At 37.2% G+C, this 19,613-nt stretch overlaps 1 protein-coding gene across 2 annotated transcripts; it reads right to left on the reverse strand.

The window, feature by feature from the left end:
* Positions 1-15,732: 15,732 nt before the first annotated feature.
* On the reverse strand, positions 15,733-19,253 carry LOC148411842 (ADP-ribosylation factor-like protein 3). Of its 2 annotated transcripts, XM_088434965.1 has the most exons (6): positions 19,122-19,253; positions 17,840-17,983; positions 17,645-17,761; positions 17,084-17,134; positions 16,362-16,547; positions 15,733-16,014 (listed from the first exon to the last, which is right to left on the reverse strand). In XM_088434965.1, the coding sequence occupies exons 1-6, from the start codon at positions 19,122-19,124 to the stop codon at positions 15,967-15,969; spliced, it is 549 nt and encodes a 182-aa protein (XP_088291091.1). In that variant the 5' UTR covers positions 19,125-19,253; the 3' UTR covers positions 15,733-15,966. The 2 variants fall into 2 exon arrangements, with proteins under 2 accessions (XP_088291091.1, XP_088291090.1); XM_088434964.1 differs by lacking the exon at positions 19,122-19,253 and having other exon boundaries at positions 17,840-17,989.
* Between the last annotated feature and the right edge of the window lie 360 nt (positions 19,254-19,613).

The raw sequence follows: 19,613 nt of genomic DNA on the forward strand, positions 1-19,613 counted from the left end.
TTGGGTAATAAGACTGAAAAAATAAAACAAAAATTTGGGATTGTTTCATACAAAACAACTTTTTTTTTCTGTTTGTTTTTATTGTTTATGAAACACACATTTTTTTATTTATTTTTTTGGTTAGCCCAATTGCTTATGAATAACCCAAAATTGGGTTAATTATTTTGAGCTAACGTTTTGGCCTGAAATGAATAGCCCAATAAGTTGTCAGTGTCTTTTTCAATCAACACAGACTAACAGTCACAACATGTTAATGATCAAAACAGTTTCCGACTTTTATCAGCTTGTCGAAAACTAGCTAGAGTTGGTTTAGGCTTTTATGCTATCAAAACAAGGCGATGCTATTCATAGCTTTGCTAATGTTGTGAAATGACTCACGAAAAAACACAATGGATACCAGTTTTGATCAAATTTATTTTTCAAATCTTATATCTCTAGCTAGCTGTCTGGCTAGTCGATTTTTAGTCATTATGTTAACTCAGAACAATTTTTCTTTGAAAAATATTGTGCAAATACAACATGAAAATGATGAAAACGTTTTTCACATCTATTAGCCTGCTGAAAGCTAGCTAGAGATGGTCAGACTTTTATGATATCAAAACAAGGCAATGCAATCCCATAGCTTTGCTTATGTTGTAAAATGGCTAACAAAAACAATGCGGTACTTGTTACAACATTTTGAGCAGAATGCTATCTTACTAGCTAGCGAATCACTTTGGACTTGTTATGCTAGTGTTTGTTTCTTCGAAAAAAAATGCACAAATGATTTGATAATCATCAAAAAGTTTCCCACTTTTACTAGCTTTCCATTAGCGATGCTATTCATAGCTTTGCTTATGTTGTAAAATGGCTAACAAAAAATGCGATACTTGATACTATATATTGTGCAAAATGCTATCTTTCTAGCTAGCTAATCAGTTCTTTTTTGTTATGCTAGTGTTCGACAATCGCCCTTAGAAAAAATAGCACAAAAATGATTTAATAATCACCAAAAAGTTTCCCACTTTTATTAGCTTGTCATTAGCAATGCCATTCATAGCTTTGCTAATGCTGTGAACTGACAGACAAAAATAAACAAACGCTTAAAAAATCGCCTACGTGTTTACAGTGAAATTTGCGGCATTTTCACCGGCGTAAACACAGCACATTCACCACAAGTTTGACAGCATAAAAAAAAGTGAAAAGTCATAAAAGAATACATTTTCAAGGTTAGTAACAAAGTATTTGTACTTGGTGGCTTCCCGCTATTGAGGATGCGGTTTCGTGGACCCATGCGGCCCCAACATCAGTCGCGGGGTCGAGCCTTCCTGTTGCTAACAGCCCGCGTGCCATTGTGTGCCGCACAAAAGCCGGCATGCTGGGATTTTGTATGCCGCTTGCCGGCAACAGTTATTAGCCCCCCAAAAAGCCGGGGGGGCGTTTAAGGGAAGAACAAGAAGATTTGGGGTGCTGATGGGAGTAGAAAAGGGGGAGTTGAGGATGGAGGGCTTAGGTTAGAGGGCAACTCCAAAGCGGAAACGGGGGGCGCGGGCGGAGACAATGGGACGGACAAAGGTGGACGGCTGGGATGAAGAGAAAAGACGAGGGAGCAAAACAGATGGTGCGGGACGGTGGTGTTGGGGGTCAAGACGCGACAACATGGAGGACGGGCATCAACAAGCCCAAACGTGGTCGTCTTCCATATGGCCACATGCTGTCGTTACAATGCAGTCTGAAGGAGTGAAAAGTGAAATGTGAATTTTTTTTTTTAAATGCAAAAATAGCCTCAGTTTAAAAAAAAAAAAAAAATCAACGTTGATGGAGATGGCTGGTAGTTTTCGTTTGACGTCATTTCACGTCAATGGCACACAAAAGTGGTAATATTGCTGCGATATCGTCGTCATGCTACGATATTAGAATTAGCCCATCTGTGTCAAAAACATTACTTTTTGCCTAATTCAGCCAATCTCAGCATTGTCAACTACATAGACCATAATGCTTTGCGCCACTGAGCCAAATGACTAGCCTATATATGCTCACAGCTTTTATGGGCACAAATAAAATACTATATTGCATTTTTTTCAATAACGTGAGCTTATGTATTTTAAATTAATTAATATATATATATATATATATATATATATATATATATATATATATATATATATATATATATATATACTCGAAATATACACAATTTTACTTACTTTAACTTACTTTACTTTACTTTAACTTAAAAAAGACTATTAAAGCTCTGTCTAGAGTTAATTCTTCTTTGTCTGGGTCTCCATGACTGTGATAGACTTTACTGCCTCCTGGTGGCCAAGATGGGCATAGCAAAAGGACTATCGACACTGCAGCTCATTCATGTTTTATGTTCTATTAAACGATGCTATTGTGATGTTTTCATTCAAAGCAATATTTTAATGTGCTATCTTTAGTTATTAAAAAAGCAAAAACACCTTTTTACTGCAGGGTAATTTCATTTGACACATATTCCAGGAAATTCAATTTAGCTGAATGAGACTTGAGTGATTCTACATGTTGCGTAGTTGGCTATTTTTAACAATTTGGGCCAATGGTGCAGAAATACACCAATTATCTCCAAAATACTCACAACACATTTTTTTTTTTTTTACCTCTCCAAGGGCCATTTTTCCCCCAAATGAAGTCTTTTTTTTTTAACTCCACAAATAGAGCACTTATTACAGCTGGCTGCTGACACTGTCTGTTTAGCTGATGTCAGCCGACAATAAAGTGGAGAGAAATGTTAACACGGTAATGCTAACAGGCATTTTGGGAAGGGGGGGGGTGAGGGTTTATTTTCGGGGTCCCACCCACTGCTGCGCGGTGTTGGGACGATTACGAATGGCCCAGGGTAACGGCAGCCTAATTAGGCCTTTACTGTCGTGTAATTCTCCGCCAAGCACATTGTCAATATCTTGCTTGATGAGCTTGAAAGTGAGAACGGATTCGGGTGACCCCCGGTCAGCCGTCGTTGTAATGGCGCGCGCACACACACATCTACACACACACACACTTGTAATGCAGTGTTGATGTTGTGATATTTGCTTTTGTGCCAGTGTTGATCTAAGCTGACATTCTGCTCTGATGGCTGTGTGGCCCACTGTTACATTTGTCATCTTGCAGGAGGGCAAACGGGGGCTCTGGGGAGGGGTGAGGAAGGGGGGGGGGTAGAAGTAAGTGTGTGTGTGTGTGTTGAGTGCGTCACTAGCAGATCTGCTGGTGCGGAAGCGGATCTTTTCCCTCAGTGACTCTATTAATTTACCTCATTTATCTTCAAGCACCCCCCCCCCCCCCCCCCCCCAATAAATACTGGAGACCTCAAGTCACAGCAAATGTGTGTAGATGTGTGTGTACAAACATTCATCTCTGCGTGATGGAATAAAACACACGCATACAACAGCTCCCCTTTTTCTATTCCCAGAGGACAAATCCGTAGCGGAAAAACTCATTTTCCTGCAAATAGTTTGTCAGCCAAGCTAGGAGGAGTGATAAATTATCACAGACGTCAGGTGAAGAAAGACACACATGCTCACACACACACACACGCACTTTAAATTCTCCCAAATTCACAGTGATCTCGCAAACACACAATCCACTTGCAGATCTACTTGTACACAAAGACACACACACACACACACACACGTGTCGGTCGCCCCTTACAAGTCAACTGTGACTTCGCCATTCCAAATGATAAATTGATGGCCGGAAAAATGGATTTGTTTTCAAGCACCCGCCCGTCAGAGAAATAATCATTTGGCGTGTGTGTGAGTGTGCGGCTGGGATGATGAATGGGAGCGGACAGAACCGCATCATAGCCGGACTGACTGAATGACTGAGTGAAACTAAGAGAGAAAGAAAAAAAAATATCAACAAACACACACACACACACACACACGTAGACTCACGCATACACACAATGATGTCCAGCAACTAACGTGTGTTTTGTGTGGCGCGTCCTAACGAGACCATAAAAATGATGTACGGGCATTGTTATTTTTATAAAGGCAGAATTGTGATTGAATGGAAGATATAAAAAGTCTACACACCCCTGTTTAAATGCAGCACTCTAGTGTTGGGTTAAAAAAAACATTGCTTCAAAAATGGGTTCATCCATTAGTTGGGTAGATTTGACAAAACTTTATGAGCTGTGCTAAGCAACCCAAATTTTGTAGGTTTTTAATTTTTTTTAAATTTTGGTATAAGATGGCCCAATTTTTCAGTCAGGATTGTGTTATTTTTTATCCAATTGTTTTTAAATTATTGGGTTGTATTGACACATGTTGCAGGTCTGCCCCTTTCGGACCCAAATTGGGTCAGTGTTGACACAACAATTAGAGTGTAGGCGCTTTATTTGACCCAACAATTTGGGTTAAATATACAGTATAACCCAAAAGTTGCTCCTTTTTATTTAATGACCCAAATTGGGTTACGTTTAACCCAAAACTGTTAGAGGTTAGGCACTTTATTTGACCCAACAATTTGGGTTAAATATACAGTATAACCCAAAAGTTGCTCCTTTTTTTTAATGACCCAAATTGGGTTACGTTTAACCCAAAACTGTTAGAGGTTAGGCTCTTTATCTGACCCAACGTTTTGACTTAAATATACAGCATAACCCAATTTTTTTTAACCAAATTTGGGTTACTTTTGACCCAACCTTTAGAATGTGGGCTTTTCATTTGACCCAATGTTTTGGATAGAATATATATAAAGTCAAAACATCTTATTTTTACCCAAATGTTTTTTCTAGTGTGAGTTAATGAGATAAAAAATGAGACAATTTTTTGAAAACCATTTTTCAAGGGGTAAACAAAATGGTAACCACAAAGCAGAACTAACCAATCAAATTCAAATTCTCATGTTCAAATTTTTCCTTTATTTACCCCAAATAAATTTCAAATGCTGTTTCTAAACCTTTTTTTTCCAATGATGTACCACCTGGGAATTTTTGCAATTTTGAATGGGTAAACAAAGATTTACAACAGAGCGCTTTGCCATCTTTATCTGATTTACAAAACTTCCAAACTACATTTATGGCAGTATCGCCACGTGTACTGTAATATAATCTTTTCTATTTCTGCGTCATCGTCTGCATCAATAATGGCAACACCTGCATGAAACATTTTACAAAGATGCCACTATAATACAATTTAGTCATAAATTGCTTTATGTTCCAATTAATTTTCTCTTAATTTGAAAATGTACTGTTCTTGTCATAGCATTAAAAAAATGATCTGCTGATATCTATAGACACCCTATTAAAATCACACATACTCCCTGAAACCCCCAGTGATACTTTTTAAAAATGCTTCTTCCTGCCAGAAAACTCACATTTTTCGCTAACACTGTTTCCTCCTCCCTGTTTAAGGCTTTCAGTTCCAATTGAAACCTCAAAGCTTGATGTTGATATTATAGTGTTTTTTTGTTGATGACCAGGAATCATAATCTGAAATCATAACTTGAATATCAAGTTGAATTGGACCACAAAAACTCTCCAAAACACGTGGGGAAAATGCGCAACACAGCCGCATTGTAAAAGGGTGTGCACACTTTTGCAATCGCATGACTTCTTTTTTTAAAAATGTTAATTTCCAATCTTTAAACGAGAAACAGGAAATCTACACGTCATAGGCCACATTTGGTAAAAGTTTTGAATAGATTAATCAGAATTATCTGTATTACAAAAACTTGGCTTTTGAACAAGGGTGTGTAGACTTTTGCAACCCTCTTGCACGCATCCCCTTTCAATCTCAATCCTCCGGTGTCCGCAAACCAACCAATGTGTGTTTTCATCCCGTTTATTGTTCTTTAACCGGATGTTATTTTTACCCCTCTTCTTTATATCACCCCCCCCCCCTCACCCCTTTACTACCCCCCCACCCCCCAGTGATGGATGGAGTGAGGCAACAGAGCAACGTGCGGCCAGCAGTCCACGACAGGAGTGGAAAGAAGAGAGAGGTGAGGAGGAGGCGGGTGTGGATTAAAGGAGCTAAAATAGGAGGAAGCACGAAAGGGAGTGTGTGTGTGTGTGTGTGGGTGGGGGGGGGGGGGGGGGTATGGGAGCTCAGCTGAAAGCCACAGACTTAATTCTATGCATCATTAAGCAGTCTCACTCAATGCAACATCCCCTATACATCATCCACGCTCGGTAAACACAACGATGACATTACATTAGCAACTGCAAATGAATTTTCTTTTTAGAAGGAAATTGAGAACGCTCTCCACCTCTTTTCTGTTCCCTCTTTTTGCTGCCTCACACGCACGCACACACACGCGCAAGCAAGTCGTAAAAGGCTGCGGCAATGTGCAAATAAAATAAAAGCCCCTTGAAAAATAGTTCCCCCTTTCGCTGGGTTTGAATAGGAATAGAACAGTTTTGGTCCTAAAATAATCTTTTTATTTTTATTGGTTTTGAAAATGTAGATTTCTATGTCATGAACAAGCAAGTTGAAAAGAGAAATTATTTACATTTATGGAACCAATGTTGGTTAGCACATCAAAGCAAGCCAAAAAAATTGGAATTTTTAACGCCTATTTTTAAAGTTCGTAGTCATTAAAATAGACAATTTGTTTACTTGTAGAAAAGCCAATTTTCACAATTTTTACATATTATATATTATATTATATATATATAATATAATATATATTATATATATATATATATATATATATTTTATATATATATATATATATATTATATTATATTATATATATATATATATATATATATATATATATATATATATATATATATATACAGTATATATATATATATATATATATATATATATATATATATATATATATATATATATATATATATATATATATATATATATATATTATGATTGAAGGTGAAATCTTTTTCTGAAAGTTTGTTTGCCTTGAAATTTTGAATGATTTTGCTTGAATGCATGTGATATTTACGTCCAATTATTTGTTGAATTGCAACTAAGCATTACAAGAAAAACAATAGTGATTTCAAACTTGGAAAATTTCCGTTTCTTGTATCGTGACATTTGTCTTGCGAGCATTAAAATTTTCACTTGTGAAAGCATTCCATTCTTATCTGAGAGAACATTTTTCCTTGTAAAAATTTCGTCAATTTTCTCAGGTTTATGACTTATCGATAACTTTATTCTTTGCTGTATTTTTCCCCTTTATCCCTTCCAATAGCAGTAATGGATTTTTCAATTGTTGTAAAGTATTAGATGTATGAATATTAATATATAATATTTATATTATAATAATACATAAGATCATATCTGTCTATCTAATAAATACATTCATATAAATAGATATAATATAGGAATATATCTATCTATATTATGGTTAATATAATATAATTAATAAAATTAAAGTGTCGGTGTTTATATGGTGCCGCCGTAATCAACAAAACCTGAAGAGTTCTCGGCCATTTAAAAATAATTGAATTTTGACGTCTATAGTCGTCAATGGCAGTGAATGAGAATTTTTTTTGAGAAACATCTGTAAAATCGCAATTTTGAGGAAAAAAAAAATGGCGCTCGCTTATTTTTCAAAGTTGGTCACCCTAAGAGGGGGCGGCTAATTATTTTATCCACTGGTTGTAAGAATTCATATCGACGTCAGCATCGTTTCTATAAACTAAAATATGAGCAGTCTCGAGTCCCAAAAGTCAAATGATTAATTGTGTTTTCGTTCCGAAGTATCCGAGCTCCGAGGCCCGGCGAAATCGATGAAAGATATTCCGAAAGAGTGTGTGCGCGCGCGCGCGTGCGTGCGGAGCATGCCCGCCGCCCCTTCGGCTCATTTGCGGAATATCGAATCGGTTACAGTGAAGTAATTCCGCCGATTGAGTCAAATGTAAAAATCCATGCATGTGTGAGCAGCTGTCAGCGTGCGGCCGCGGTGACGGATGGCGCGGCGTCCCTCTCGCCGTGCGAGGTGATAAAAAGTCAAATTATGAGCGGCGGGCAGGGACGAGAGTGGCGGGACAAGGGGGTGTGCGCCGATGAGGGGGGAAGCGGAGCGAGTCCGTCAAATGATAAGGGCAATCAGTCAATCCGGGAAACGCGTCGGACGGCGGAATGTGTTATTTCCTGCCGGTGCGGTTGGGAGTCAAAGGTCGGCGAGGGGTCAAGAGTGGGAACCGTGACCTCTGCGTGAGCGACGCCACCAGCGGGTTTTCGCTCGTTATTATCAAGCGGACGCGAATTTCCAGCTAATCAGCTAAGTACGTGTAACGTGATCAAGGTGATCGTTATGTCAATCTAGAGCTCGGTAATGTATTCCGAAAATAATATCTTTTTTTTTCAATCATTTTGCATGATTATGATTTTAATCCATTTTAAAAGAGAAATAAATACATTTAAAAAGTATTAATCCAAAGGTTTGAATTATTTTTTTTTAATTGTGAGAGATTCCAATAAAAATAATAAATGCTCATTTTGAGCTCAAGGCTCGGGTAACAGCCAATCATGACTCACCTGTCGGTCATGTGATGTTCATAAACTGAACCGTGATTGGTTGGTCATTATTTGAGCCTTCAGCAAATGTGATGTCATTTTCATTCAACACCTCGTAGAAAATGTATTTTTAAAAGTATGAATTGTACGTGAAAAATCTGATCTGCTTAAATTAACACATTCAATCCCAAACATGTAATTTTACGTTTTTGGGAGTCCAGGCATTCAATCCCAAAACTACTTTTTTTTTAAGTGTGCGTCTAAAATTAATCTAAAATGATTTAAAAGACTTAGTTATACATATAATATCCCTATTATAAAATAAAAATGGCTACGTAAATGTACTTTATGCCCTTTTTGCCCTTTATGGTTATTTATTATATGCCACAATTAACTCATTCAATGCCAGGGACGTATTTTCAGACATTCAATCCCAGATACTTAAATATCAACTTAATACTTAAGTATCTGGAAATGAATGTCCTTAATTTACTGAAGTATTTATTTAATACTTAAATATCTGGGATTTACTGTACGCAAAAAAAACGTGAAAATACGTCACTGGCATTGAATGAGTTACCTAGTTATTACCTATTGTAAATATGTTTTGTAAAGCACACATCCTGCATTTCGCCACTTTTGCAAAACCTCATTTCACCATTTAACTCCTTTTCAAATCAGCGATTTGTAAAATGCCAAATTAATCCAATTAATTTGATTTCTCGCCTATGTCAATCCACATCAAGTTGTATGCGCAAATACAGTCGATGTATTCGCATGAGCGTGCAGCTGTGACACTTTCATTAATTCACGTTTGTTTTTATTACATTACGCTTCAAATGTTGTGCTGATAAGACACCAAAAGGGATAGCATTGGATTTTGATAGCGAGCATTTAGCGCGGGAAAATTAACTCGACGTTAGGAAGTAATATCGATGGAATATTTTGGTAAACAAAAAAGATGGTAACTCATTCGCCGCCAAAGACGATTTTTTACGTTTTTACCGTGTCCAGACATTCAATCCCAGGTACTTATTAAAAGTTTTTTATTTTTTACTATTTGATTGATTGTTAGCTTGATAAACACAAATTATAAACACAAATTTCATCAGATATTTAAATGTATTACATTTGTTTCATTGTTTTATCGAACATATAAGCACATTGCACATACAGTAATTCATATCCATATTTATCCAATTTACATATGACATAAACCTTTTATCAAGATCTTGATCAACTTGTACTTACTTTTTATATTTTTAATACTATTAAAACGATTTTTGAGCACAGTTTTATTTCATAGTTGTTACATAAATGCACACTTTGAACACACACAATGGAAAAAAACGCGGATTAACCACACTAGCCCATGAGACGCAGGGCTCAAATCATGAGAAAAAAGTTGTGAAATTTATGACCTATACATATTACAATTTAGCAATAAATTGAATAAATACTCATGTTCATTTTCTACCTTTTTAGTCTTTCAAAATTAGGGGTTAGAGAGAAAACGGTGAAGATTAAGCGACATCTAGTGGTAAACCACGAGAATGCAGTTATTTTACACACTATGGTGTCTCAGAGAGATCAAAATGTAATATTTATAAGCCTACTACTACACTAATATTGATTAGTATCTCTACGATAATATGAAAAAATGTACATTGATATGATAGAACATTTTCTGCATATTACTGATTATAGCTGGTGAATTCCTGTTTTTTGAAATGCCACTAGATGCCGCTAAATCATACACATTGTCCATTAAAGAATGTTTGTTCCAATATTGATGTGATTACACTAGTGCAGTGTTTCTCAACTATATTTTGCCAGGACCCCCATAGAAAAGAGAACCCATTGACAACAGAAAAACGCAATATAAATCAACCTTCAACAACTGTTAATTATTTTTATCGTGTTTATACGGGTTATAGCTTAGTCTAAAACGAAAAAAAAAAAAAGACACAATGAGGCACTCCCGTGCCGTAGCCCAGCCGATGGAGCAACTTCTTGCGACTGCGGTTTTATTATAGTGCACACAAACACATCAAAGGAGCTAGGGGAGGAATGCGGATATTTGCTATTAATTTTATCATCCCCTAACAGCACTTATCTGCTCCGTCGTGAAGGAGTGTCCCGGGAACGAGCCAGGAGGGACTCCGCCGGCCAAAGCGAGCATGTAATTGCTGCCCGGGCCTATTTCCTTTTAGCGATTGCTGCCCGCTAACTTTTAATCACAGAAGAGCCCTTGACGTTTTCAATAAAGCGGCAGTTTTATTTGTTTATTTTTTTACAATAACATGTTGTACAAACATGGCAATCTGAGTAATAGCGCCTTTGTAGAAACTGAATTAAGCAGCGAAATGCTTTTATTCGTCCCAGGGCGGCCATTTTAACGCTTGCTGGCTTGGATGTATTAGAGGAAGGTCAGAACTCGGACTTTTACGACTTCCGATTGGAAAAGTGCAAAAGAAAACCTCCTTGAACTAGTATGTAGTACTAAGGAAGCGATGGAGGTTTTCTGCAGGTTAAAATGTAACGTGAGGAACCCCAGCAACCAACAGATTACTGGAGTCAGACGTTTTTCAATGGAATTTCCAACTTCCTCGAATGCATCATGACTAACTGAGCAACTGTGATATCATTTTCATGACCAATCACTGCTCATTTGTTGGGTCACGTGACCTGAGCTGAGAGTGGTCACCTCCAGCGCATGTGATGTCATTTTCAGTTGCCAGCAAGTGGCAAAATGTGTTTTGGAAAGTATGGATTGTACATGAATAATAATTTAGTCATCAACTTAATTATTGACAAAATATTAACTTTTCACTGCTGAAAACGGTTAAATAACTGAGCTTTCTCTTTTAAAACAAGGCAGAAATTTTATTCCTAAAATACATTGTTATAATTTGACAATTTACATAGATGTAGGAAAACACATGGAAGTAAATGTATTGAAAATATTGATTGAAAAATCTTACTTTTTTTCGCCACAGCTTAGACTCCAAAAATGTTGCTAAAAAAAAAATTATATATATATATATATATATATATATATATATATATATATATATATATATATATATATATATATATATATAATAATTATTGTATTAATTGTATAATTAATTATGCAATTAATATATATTATTATTATTATTAATTCAATTTTATACATATTATTATTGATTGATATTATTATTTATTCATTTATTTATTATCGTTGTTAAAAAAAAGAAAAATTCCACTAGTTGGTTGCTAGGTAATTTCGATTGGACATCTACAGCTGTGTGGCAAGTTGTTTGTGTATGGTGAGAGGTGTGTGCAGCTCCCAATAGATCAGTATAATATCTGCTTTAGTAGGAATTTTCTCTTAACCTTGTAACTTTGTTAATATCGTTCTAAGACCGTTCAATTTTTTTTTGTTAGGAACTTTTCAAAGCTTGTAATCATTCCTTCTAAGTGTTTTATTTACGTACATATTTATTTTGTATTTTTTAAGAAAACAAGAATCCTATAACCAAAAAAAAACAAAAAAACGATTGATTAAAAACTTGGATTCCGTTCTGAAAAACTTTTCAGTCCTAACACACAGACAAAAAAAAGTTCCCAAATAACTAGCTTAATTATTACAATAAGCCAGTGTTTCTCAACTATATTTTGCCAGGCCCCCCCTAGAAAAGAGAAAACTTTTCGCGCCCCCCCCCAAGTCGATGCACTAAATATAAATAAGATTATTATTGAAGAAAGCTGTTTAAGTATACCCACACATGTATCCTTTTTAACATTAACAACAGAAAAACACAATATAACCCAACTTTCAACAGCTGTTTATCATTTTTATCGCGTTTATACAGGTTATAGCTTAGTCTAAAATAGAAAAAAAAGCAAGTGCACCAAAGTGCCTGAAACTAAATGAATGAAAATGATAACTTTATTGCAATTACATTCCACATGCCAAAAACAAAGCCTTTTTCCTGGGATCGGTTGGCGATAAGCTAACTGGAAAAAATACATCTCCCCTAGTTTCGTGTTTTCGGGACTAGAATGATTCTTGAAAATTGCCCGAGCGGGTGATGTGGTGACGTAGAGATTTTTCTACTGTTTAACCACGTCGTCTAAAAGGTTTCACGACCCGGCGGCAACCCTGTTAATAATCTAACGCCGACTTGATCTGCCGAGTGCGAGGCTGTCTGGGCTGTAATTAAGTCACAGGATCCGCTCACCTTTCTCCGCCCTCTGAGGCCTCGGGAGTCAATCAGACTGTGACCACGCCGTCCCCCCCGTGCGGGAGACCCGCGCGCGGGGCCGAGCGCTGGGAAAGTCCCGTGATTTATGGCCCTCTGCTGGCCTGACCGCTTCTCATTTCGCTTGAGATTGAGCCACGCCGTTAACCGCGACTCCAATCCACTCCATTTTTGTTTAAAAAAAAAAAAAATCCATTTCGGTTCTTCGGGGATATCAAGGGCGCCCGCTCTTTTCTCGCGCCATTGTTTGATCTGAAATTGGAAAGATTTGCAAGCTAGCTCTGTAATTGGGTATATTTTTCCTTAAAGCTTGGCTGATTATCACATGGATTTGATGTTAATGATTAAGCAACCCGTTGGGGGAGAAGAAGGCGGGGCGAGGGAGTTCGTTTTATTCTCAGTCTCACATGGCGGGCTTTCATTTCCTTATTCATGACTTTCTCCTTTGGAGACCTTCTGGAACACTTTTGGAGGAATTTGCATCAAGCGGCGCGGTGGATGAGCGGGCGGCGAGACCGCATGCTTTGAGGTTTCGGGGTTCGAATCGCAGCTGAGGCCGTCGTGTGTGAAATTTCAGCTTCCTCCCATATGCCCCAAAGTGAATTACTTTCACCTCAGACGATCAGGAGTTCTCAATTGTATTAATCATCATTCCAATTAACTCATTAAAATCCCAAAACTTTTTTTTATGTTTATTTTAAGAGTCTAGACCAATGGTTTTCAAATGGGGGTATTAGTACCTCTGAAGGAACTTCAGGGGGGTACTCGGGATTTAAAGAAAACAATCAAACATACAAAAATCCTCTAAAGAAATTATTGAATTACACTAATAAGTTCATAAAATGTTATGTTCTGTAGGTTATTCAATTTCATTTTTGGAAAAAGACAGATTCTCAGGTTTGACCCAACTTGTCACGTGCCTCCTCTCGTTACCTGTCAAGTTCATGATTTATTAATGTGGACAAATATCTACCCTATGATCCCAAAAGAGGACACTTCCAGTTGAATATTTTTCTGTGGACAAATATTTATTTTTAAAGCAATTGATCAAATTAATATTGTAGTACCTAAAGTCATCTAAATTAATTTAGTACTTAAGTATCCTAATATCTTTCTAATGATTACTTGAGTACCTAATTACATAAAGTAATTGATCAGTTTAGGACTATACTGTAGTACCTAAAAAAATCATTTACATTAGTACCTTTTATCTAAAGTAATCGATAACTTTAGTACTGAATTACGTTCAGCAATTGATCAATTCAATGCTGCAGTACCTAAAGTCATCGATTTACTTTAGTACTTGAGCACTAAAATACTTTCATACTTAAATATGTTTCATATTTATTGAATGAGTTCTCGTGAACCAATTTAGTCATAAAATAAATCATTTACGTTTGAACTTAGTACTTTAAAAGAAAAAAAAGTACCTGAATTTGGATGTCTGGACACTTAAAAAAAACAAAACGTAAAAATACGTCGTTGGGATTGAATGAGTTAAAATACCCAATGCTGAAGTTGTTTTTTCTTTAATTTATTTTGAATAAATATATAAACTCATTTTGCGGACCGGCGAATTATCGCTAGTGGACCACAGAGGGTCCCCGGATCCCGGGTTGAGAACCTCGCCCCACGGTTGTCCCCGTGTCCGGAAACGTATCGGCCGGATATCGAACACGCGACCCCTCGGCCAGGCGAAGGGCGAGCGCGTCCCGGCTCCTGGAAAACACGCCGCTGATCCCGGATGAGCGTGGGAGTCCATTTTGGGGATTTCTGCTCTCATTAAAAGCAGCCAAGCTTACACGGGTGGCAGCGGGCCAGTAACTCAAGGCCAAAGGAGGTTTATTTTATCACGGGCAAAGGCACCAAATCATGTCGCTATGAAGGGACCTATATAAATGCAAATTGTAGCGGCCGGCTATTAGTCCTGGAAAAAGGTTTTTATGTAAATGTCCTGTCGGACCACAGCGGAGCACTTGGTCACTTTTGGATTAATGCCGCAAATTGTGCCAATAAAGACAAACTGAAAACAAATGCAAAATGCTCCACTGCAAATGTGTTCGTTAACTCGTTCCATGCCAGACACTCCTATGCTCTAATATATGGAAAAAAAAAAACTACTGTAAATTTGTGGTTCTCAAACTTTTTTCAATAATTTACCCCCTGTCAAATATCTTTTCAGCCAAGTACCTCCGAACCAGTGCAAAGCATTTTCAGATTTAAAAAAAAAGACAGCGTCTGATTGGTTCAACTTTAGAGCCTTTCAAACTTCATTTGCATTAGTCCACAAAAAAATAATCAACCTAAAGTGTCCTCTTTTGGATCGTAGAAGAAATCTGTTGTCAAAAAGAAATAACTTCATTATTAATACGTATTTTTCCACCAGAATAATAGTAAATATGAAGTGTCAGACCTGTTCTAAAAAAAAAATCTAAATAAATATTTGTCAGCAGAAAAATTTTAAACATAAAGCGCTGTTTTGGGGTGACAGTAGAGATCTGTTCACAAAATATATCATTAACTTAATTATTCATAATTTTTTTTAGTTATAGTTATATATATTTTAGTTAATTATTTTTAAAGGATTTTAGCATGTTTGTTTGTTTCATTTAAAATCTCGAGTGCCCCCAGAAGTTCCTTCAAGTACCCCCAGGGGTACTAGAACCACCATTTGAGAATGACTGCAGTAAATAAATATCTGGGATTGAATGTCTGAACTCTGTAAAGACGTATAATTACGTTTTTGGGATTGAACGAGTTAAGATGTATACATTTGCTGGTTTCTGCTTTTTAAAAATATATTTGGAAGAGGGCTACCTCTGAAAGATCTCATTAAAAGCTTCCCAAGGGTTCCCATTCCAACCATTATTTCCGGTTTGTGGAAATACGTGCCTGAGATTTAATGTCTCGCACTCTGTAAAGACGTATGAATGCGTCTTTGGGATCGAATGAGTTAAAACACATACGTTTGCTGGTTTATGCTTTTTTTTCTCAATACTATTTGGCTGAAGTACTTCACCAAACGAGTGTTTGGGAACGGTGAGAGGTCTCCCTCTAGAGTTTATTTTGGGTCATTACACACAGTTTTCAGTGAAATGAGTCATATTTACAATATTTACAGTGCGTTCATTTTGCTTAGCAGTGGCATGTACACGAAATCCAGATGTTCACATTTTAGTGAACGACAAAACGGGACTTATTACAGTAGACGTACAGTTTCATCTAACACGTAAAACGTCGTTGAAAATAGAGTCATCCGATCTTCATTTCTTCCGAAATCTTATATTTCTGCACACCCAGCTCATGCCATCCTGGTTGGGAACAAGGAAGATTTAGTGGGACGCATTTTTAATGCTCATGCTGTAATACTGTATAGTGTTCCCTCGTTTATCGCGGGGTTACGCCCCCCCCCAAATAAACTCGCAATACGGTACTTGGAACCCGCAAAGTAGCAGTTGACTTAAAAAAAAAAAAGTTTGTTTATTATGCATACTTTTCTGTTTACGGTATTTTTTTTCATTGTAAATGTTTATGTTCATCAAACATGTTTAATTAATTCATGATTTTTCATTTTAAACGTCTTTTTTATTTAAAATATTGAAGATAATCTGAGGGAACTCTATGTTGTTAGCTCCTGACTGACATAAAGCATGTTTACCTGTAGTCCTTCTGTGGTGATGGCGGAGCAGGCCTGGACTTGCCACATGCGATCTCGCACCGTGTGCAGGTGGAGGTCCTCGGCCAGCTCGGAGGCCGACATGGCCGTGCTTAGGTCCTGCTTGTTGGCGAAGACCAGCAGCGGCACGCCGGCAAGATCGGCCTCCTCCAACAGCTCGGCCAGCTCCTGCGCAGTTGTGACCTTTCAGCTGGCTAACGTTAGCATCTACGTTGTTGTGCTATAACACTTTACAGTAAATGATGGATTGAATACTAACAGCGCACCAACATGTAGGATAATGTAACAGTACTGATAGTCATATATTCTTTATCCTCCTCGAAGAATGAAAACTATCAGTCCCGTAATGATGATCTAAAAGGAGTTTAGACATTGCAATCAATCCCCACTGTAAATGACATGTGCTCAAGGCTCATTGCCATGGCCAATCACGACTTAGCATGTGTCATTTTTTGGCAATTAATGAGTAAATGATATTAATTGTACATGAAAACTAATTATGCTTTCAAATTAACTACTGATAAAATATTAGCGTTTTACTGCTAAAAATAGCAAAATCAATTTGCTGTCTATTTAAATAGCCAGGCGGGCGGCTTGGGCGCTCGGTTTACAGTAAACTCAAACTGTAGTGTCTATAAACATCTACATCGGGAAGGCAGCTATAGAACCGCGGGCAATTTTATAACATCAGACAATATTCTCACCAGACTTGTCTCTTCAAAGCGCTTTTTGTCTGAGCAGTCAATCACGTAGATCTGTAACCACAAACAAGAAGAATTATACATATAATACAGTAAACGCAGTTAGTCTGTACGCCCAACAGACCAACAAATGATGAAGACTGAGACCGATGGAACTGTAAATTTCATTCGGACTAAGACCAACGGAATAATCTGATTTCATGAACTGAAATATACACTGTACACAATTTTGCTCAATGCATTCCTTGTGCAGGCCTAAACTAAAAAGCAATGATTGGAATTTAGAATTGAGAAAGAATTGATTTGAATGAATAAATCGCTCGCACACAGCAACACATTCTGGGATGCCTGGGAGGTGATGCATTCAGTTAAGCAATGGGAACCAGTCATCAATTGATGATGTAAGTGTCGGAAGTGATGACGGAAAGGCCGTTTGTAATTTGCTGACGGAACGACAGCTTGACGATTACAGTATGAATAACCTTTAAAAAAAAAAAACGAAGGACTGACGGGACTTTAATAACCTCCAATAGAGTAAAATAGACCTGGTAATGCAAGCCATACCAGCACATGCGTATTCTCAAAGTAATTCTTCCAATAGGGCCGAATCTTCCGCTGTCCTCCGATGTCCCACACGTTTAACTTGAACCCAGATGACTGGACGCTCTTGATGTTGAATCCCTGTTCACACATAACAGCGGTGTCGTATGGTACGGCAAATGCGAGTGCAATGCTACAAATAGCTTGTTTGTCGCTCACTTGTGTGGGCGTTATGTGGCTGATGTCCTCGGCGGCCAGCTGTTTGAGCAGCGTTGTTTTTCCGGCGTTGTCCAAGCCGAGCAGGAGCAAGCGCACCTCCTGGTCTTGAGGCTGCTTTAATCTTCGTAGGATGGATAGGAGACCCTGCATTTGTTTATTTTTTTTAATGCAAAAGTGTGCACACCCTCTTAGAAAAGGAAGTCAGTACACACCTTGTATTCCCATGCTTGAACTAATTTACTAAATAGATAGACTGATGGACTGGTAGATTGATGCGTAGATAAAAAGGATATGGATGGCTAGTTAGCTAGCTAGCTAGCTAGCTAGCTAGCTAGCTAGCTAGATAGATAGATAGATAGATAGATAGATAGATAGATAGATATTTTAATAGCTAGACAGTTAGCTAGCTGTTTTACCTAGCTAGCTAAGTCGCAAGAGGATAGATAGATAGATAGATAGATAGATAGATAGATAGATAGATAGATAGATAGATAGATAGATAGATAGATAGATAGATAGATAGATAGATAGATAGATAGATAGATAGATAGATAGATAGATAGATAGATCATGTGACTGAAATTATCTATAAAGTTTATCCTCACTGAGCTAATTTATTTCTACATGTGCTAGATTTGAAATAATCTGGCAAAACAATAATGTTAAGACTTGACTGCGGTTAATACATTCCTGCGCTTTTTTCATAAACGTGACTTGTACAGTTAATAAGATGTCCTGATGGTGACAGTGCAGCGCATTTGACAGCAGAACAGATTATGTTGGACCTGAAAGGCTCTGCTTTATTGCTACTATTATTACCACCGCTGTGGTGTGCATTGTTGTAGGGAAATCTCCCACTGGGCCAGATTAGGAATGTACACCGTGAATGGAAGGTATCCAAAAAAGAGTTCAGGAAGGCTTTGGATCAAGCTATTTACTTCCCACGCGGCTAAGAATAAAACACTGTCACTCCACACTGTAAGAAATCACGTGTACAAATTGGAATCAAGGGATTACAGATGATCAAAATTTGGCTGTGAGGTTCGAGTCAATGTTTAAGAAATGAAAAAAAAATGCAGTATGATGATTTGGTAAATGACGTGAACATTAAAAAAACAGTAACTCGTAAGTGAAAAAGGAGATGACAACAATTGCAATGAAATGAAATGTCAGAAATTAGAATATCGGCACCGACTATTTCTTTTCACAGAATGCATTTTCCTTTTCATTCAGTGACATGTAAAAATGACGAAAAATAGATGCATGAGTATAAATAACTTACCATGATGTTGTCCGGTGAGTTAGTGACTCCTGCTCAGTCTGACTGGATTAACATCGCTCTGACCATGTGGAAGATCACCTGTCAGCGCCACAGAATGTGGCGTGACGTCAAATACCGGTAAGTAACAACTACTGTAACAAAAAATTATTGTTAATGTGACAAATATGAGAAATCACACAAAAAACATATAATTTATGAAACGATGCATATTTTGTGGTCGTATTTTTCTAGATGAAGTTCTAAAAGTGAAGCACACATACAATAACCAGGAGAAAATATACAGAATATACAGGTATTAGTTATTGTTGTATGATTTTTTTTTTTTTTTTATGTTTGGGGAATGTAACTCAACTCAAATTTACATTAAGCGGCTTTTCCAAACAAGTTAGACTTTTAAAAGCTAAAACTAACGAGGACACGCAGTCGAATTGATTTAAAAAATGCCTTAAGAGAGATTTTTCATAGTTACGGGTTTAATTTTTTTTTTTTTTA

Source organism: Hippichthys cyanospilos, chromosome 15, assembly GCF_059441005.1.
Source record: "Hippichthys cyanospilos isolate Australia breed blue-spotted pipefish chromosome 15, RoL_Hcya_1.0, whole genome shotgun sequence".
Classification (NCBI taxonomy): Eukaryota; Metazoa; Chordata; class Actinopteri; order Syngnathiformes; family Syngnathidae; genus Hippichthys; species Hippichthys cyanospilos.